Source organism: Nansenia antarctica (assembly GCF_963989245.1).
Source record: "Nansenia antarctica genome assembly, chromosome: 10".
Taxonomy (NCBI): domain Eukaryota; kingdom Metazoa; phylum Chordata; class Actinopteri; order Argentiniformes; family Microstomatidae; genus Nansenia; species Nansenia antarctica.
In genome coordinates, this window is record NC_137680.1 from 11,790,324 (window position 1) to 11,795,610 (window position 5,287).

At 43.1% G+C, this 5,287-nt stretch overlaps 1 protein-coding gene across 1 annotated transcript; it reads left to right on the plus strand.

Annotated features, from left to right (window-relative positions):
* Positions 1-3,478: 3,478 nt before the first annotated feature.
* On the plus strand, positions 3,479-4,216 carry tmem158 (transmembrane protein 158; the record flags this gene model as incomplete). The annotated part of the gene is made up of 1 exon (XM_080541364.1): positions 3,479-4,216. The coding sequence occupies one exon, from the start codon at positions 3,479-3,481 to the stop codon at positions 4,214-4,216; it is 738 nt and encodes a 245-aa protein (XP_080397490.1).
* Between the last annotated feature and the right edge of the window lie 1,071 nt (positions 4,217-5,287).

Genomic DNA, 5,287 nt, shown 5'->3' on the forward strand with positions numbered 1-5,287 from the left:
AATGTATAACACCTAAAAAAGCACATAAAAAAGGCACTTTTGAAGTACCTCTAAAAGGCTAAAACCAGCGTATCATCAAAATCAGGTTGGTTACCGTGGTGATGGGGCCCAGGGGACTGGCTCACCATTGAGCTGCAATGTTTGCAGGAAAAGTGCTATACAAATAAAGGTTATTATTATTATTATTATTGGTGGCATGAAAGGGAATATGTGCATCTTGCATTAGTTTAAGTCACAGTCAAGGGTAGGTATCACAGGTATCACATGGCTCAGCACCACGAAGGAGCTTGGACACAGAGGACGTGAAGACACATTTGCTCAATATCTAGCCTATCTAATGAAGCCAGTTGCCAGTGTGAGACAGAATCAGGGTCAGTGTCATACAGTACTGTCTGCTTCTGCACAGAGTTGGACGAGGCCTGCCAGATGCCACGAACAACTCTCTTTTTCGGTCCCCGGTAAAAAAGGAGATACATTTTGAGAGAATGAATCTTTTATACATTCTCCTTTGGCACAAGAGACTTTTATCTCTGTCCCATTAGCATTTTTGGCGCTGAAGCAATTTACATTTTTATAGCATAATTAATGAACAAGAAAGTCATTTACATTTTTGCACTATTTGCCCGGCACATTGTCTGGAGCCTAATCTGATATTTGGAGCGGCTAGTATTTGGGAATGTGCGTTTGCATGAGTCAGTGTGTGTGTGTGTGTGCGTTCGTGTGTGTATGTGCGTGTGCGCCTGTGTCTATCTATGTGTGTCTGTATGTGTATAGGAAGAGCTGTGTAAATGGAGTGTAAGGTTTAGAGGGAAAGATGGAGGTAGGAGAGGCTTTGATGAAGAGTTGCTTTCAGGTGTAAATGGAGGCCAAAAGCGTTCAGTGTCTTGCATTTAAGTCGGTCCTGCATCAAAAGACAGGAGGCAGTCCTTCTGAAAAATTAAGCCATTTAAGCAGCTCATAGGGAAAGCAGTTCATACAAGTGACATTCATATTCCTGAGCAAAGATGAAAGAGAATATGATGAGCATTATTTTTGCCTTTTTTCCCTTTCCAAGTTGATGATGTAATCGTGTTTAACCTTTTAAGGATGTGCTTATCTATTCAAAAGGATTTACGTTGTTCGATAGGAAAGCTAAAATGTGACAGAAAGGTTGGAATGAGGAATGGCACAATACAGTCAATATCAGTGTATATTACAAAACATGTATATAGAGTATGTAAAATGAGGCCACAATAAATACAGATTTAATTATGAGCTGCAATTGATGGTTGACCTATGAAGCAGCCAGACCTTTCCTTCTCCCCAAACAAGCTTCAACCAGACCATGGGACCTGGTGTGTGTGTGTGTGTGTGTGTGTGTGTGTGTGTGTGTGTGTGTGTATGTGTGTGTGTGTGTGTGTGTGTGTGTATGTGTGTGTGTGTGTGTGTGTGTGTGTGTGTGTGTGTGTGTGTGTGTGTGTGTGTGTGTGTGTGAGAGTGTGTGTGTGTCCGTGCGTGTGTGAGTGAGTCATTTATTCCTCTCAGTAGAGAGCAGTCTGGGGTCATTTCACCTTGAACGGTGAGGCAACAGTCAACAGTGAGTGAGAATAATCCAGTCAGATACTGTACCTACAAAACAGGGGATACATGGTGTGTGTGTGTGTGTGTGCGTGCGTGTGTGTGTGTGTGTGTGTGTGTGTGAGATCACATGCCAGAATAGACCAGGTGTGTTGCTGCTGGTACAGTGTGTAAACCCTGATTAGAGCAACAAAAACAAATGAAAATGCATCAATGGCAGCTGTGTCCTCAGCTGTAATCACGGTTCCCCATTCACAATTGAGAACGCTCAAAACACAACCAGGGTAATTCAGTATCAGACCTGGGTCCAAATAGGATTAGATCTTTTCCCAATATATACTTGTCCCAGAACATTTGAGTCACATTGTGCCCAATATCCATAGGCTACGGTGTAGCATTTGTTGATTTGGCTGGCTACCCTTGAATGCACTGTACAAGCCCCATCTGAAATCGCCATTAGGCAAGAATTTGAGTCAGCAACTGCTTGGTATAACAGAGTGGAAAAGTGGAAAAGAGTTTTTTTTTACAGAAGAAGAAGAAAACAAAACATTTAATGCACCCCCATAATGTCTATTACAACAAACCTATGATCCTATACCTGGCCTTACTAATTCAGGATGGTAACACAATCTAAATAGGCTCCTAACGAACGCAGTCTGTCTGAGCTGAAGGAGAATTCATTAAGACCAAAGCCATTACCATAAAGGCAGAGCATCGTCTAATGTGATTACATCCTCTGGAGGTAATTCATCTCTGGCACCTGCTCTGCATTGATACTCTCCGCTCCTGACGTCTTAAGAGGGATTTCGCTAGACTCTTGTATGGTTGCGTAATTACCATAAATTGGTGTGCACAGGCAATCAGTGTGAAGAGTATAATCAATGGATTGACTGGCTCTCGGTGAACGAGAACCAATTAAAAGGACTCTCCTCGTGTAAGAGACCATATAGGAGAAACAGCCTTGGATCCTGGAATCACTGAGGCGTGTCTTTTTGTTTACATACTAAATCATGACACTTTATATTCATTATGAGCCTCAGAAAGTCAAATACCAGGTCTCTAGTGAAAAAAGGGATGTTATCGCAATGAGACTAACCTGGATAGATAAGGGTTAATTTCAATGAAAGAACAATAAGAAAGTTTATGTATGCTTGCAACATAGGAGGCTACACTAACTAAATATAAAATAAAATAAATAAATACCACATTTAGCTGACGCTTTCCCCCCCCCCCCTTTTTTTGTGAGGCATACATTTTTCAAACTTCTAATATCAGGGAGCAATTTCCATAATCTGAATTCTGTATTACAGTGATTCTGGGTGTCCTAGGCGAGTTGTTGGGTGGGGGATTATAGCCTTGTGACGGGATGTCCTACACACACCCCTCCCTCTACTATTATCAGCTATATGCCGGCGCGCATTGTAGAGTGGTGAAGGGCACGTACCCAGATTCTCCTCCTTTCTTTCTTTGCTCACACACACACACACACACACACACACACACACACACACACACACACACACACACACACCTGAGCGAGAGAAAGAGAGAGAGAGAGAAGAGAGAAGAGAGAGAGAGAGAGCAGCATGCATGCATGGTCCTCGCGACGCACCACGTCGTCTCTTGCAAAGTAGCGCGCAGTTTGGCCAGAAGCCCGTTACTTTGGGAACCAACCCAAGGGAGGGGGAGCGAGCGTGCGCTTCTGATGGACAGCGAGCTGACGTTTCCATTTTAAACGGTTCACCAAAAGGTAAATCCTCAACCAAGACTCACAATGTGTGTTTCTGTATGCGCTGGTGGTAACTGGCGTCTTTTCTATCATTTGATAACGGCGTAAAGTAAACGACTCGTTTAGCTGCCTCGCTGCATCCCCACGGAACATCATCACCATGCTAGTAGGAGAGACGCATGATTCAATGCCATGCTGAGCAACTCCCCGACTTTTCTGTTGGCTCTGACCACCGTAGTAGCCGGACTGCTCCAGCAGCGGTGCCACGGCTGGAGCGATGAAGACCTCCTTCTACCGCCCAACATCAACTCCACCAACAGACTCATGCAGGCGAACTTGGACGTGGATGCAGTGCGCTACTCGAAGCGCTCCGTGGAGGAGAGTGAAGCTTCCCCGTCCGACACCTCCTCGCTGCCACCCCCGGTGCCACAGTGCAATGTCAGCGTGCAGAGACTCCTGCCTACCTCCCTGGTGGCACGCTGGGACAGTAACTTCGGTTTCCAGTGCGATGTGCTTATCTATACCACGAACAACCATGGCAGGGCGTTTTTCTCCGGAGCTTTCAACCGTGCCATCTCACCTGTTGTCATCGAGCATCTGGGAGTCACCGGCGGACAGCAGGAGTTCAGGCTGTGCGTCGGGTGTGGCCTCTCCTCCCGGTACCGGCGCTTTGGGCAGAGCAGGTCGAAGGCTCAGGCTCAGGCTCAGCAGACGGGGGATCCCATCAATTTCTGCTGCCTTGACTTCAGCCTCGACGAGCTAAAAGGGGACAAAAGTTGGAGGCTGAACCGCAAACCGATCGAGTCCACTCTGGTGGCTTGCTTCATGACTTTGGTGATCATCGTGTGGAGTGTTGCTGCTCTCATATGGCCAGTGCCCATCATTGCAGGATTTCTGCCCAACGGCATGGAACAAAGACGGCCGAGATAAAAATAATAATAATAATAATAATAATAATAATAATAATAATAATAATAATAATAATAAATAAAAATCTGGAAATACAAGCCCTGTCTATTGGCAGAATATGATGACTATCTATAGCCCACACCATCTGCCGTTCATCCAACCGAATGAAAGAATGTGCAAGTTTACGCAGCGTTTTGGAATAAACAAGTTCAGTTTTGGTGTAATACATATAGGCCTACATTTTCCCTTTATGGTTGTTAGGGATCAATAGCCTAATTTTAATGGTAGGCTATGTGTTTTTGTATTTATATAGAGTAGGTCAAAATGTAAGTATATACTAACAAGGTTTCACTAACAGTGTTTGTATGGTTTTTAATCTTTGTAGGAATTCTGCCTTATTTGTAGTGTTTATGTAAATAACAATATACTCAGAAACTTGAATATGCTTATGTGGTGGGGATAAATGTTGTCTAGAATAAATACATGTTATTATAGAATTTATTTTCAATCGCCATGTGGATGTTGTTGTAGCCTATGTTGATAGGCAAACGGTAACCCCTCTCTGATTATATTTATAATGTTAGATTTTGCTATATAACACATGTTGAATATAAGCTAAGAGCTAATTTGTATTTATTTGTATACGGTAACATGAATAAAATTAAAATTAAATGTATTTGTATTTGTTTTTGTTAGGATTTTGGGTAGGCAATTGTATTACAGAATTGGCCAATTGGCAGGGGGTTAAAGCGGGTGTTGTTGATAATGAAATACTTTGGACTTCAAGCCTCGAAGGGTTTTTCAATATATGTCAGCAACCCAGAGACATATTCCAAATATGCCATGTGATTTCTCATCAGAGTTTATATTGTAATCCAAGTCAATAACTGAGGGAAGTTATGGCCAGACTGTTTATAGAATGATCAGGATGAGTCAAGAAGCAAATCTACCATAGCTACAGCACCTTGTGGGTGGAAGCTGTTTTGCCTGTTCAACTGAAAAAGAAACCACCCAAACTCACAGACATTGTTCTCTTGGAATGACACAGCAATGTGTTTGAAATGTGTGTGAGCACATTTGCACTCTTGAATG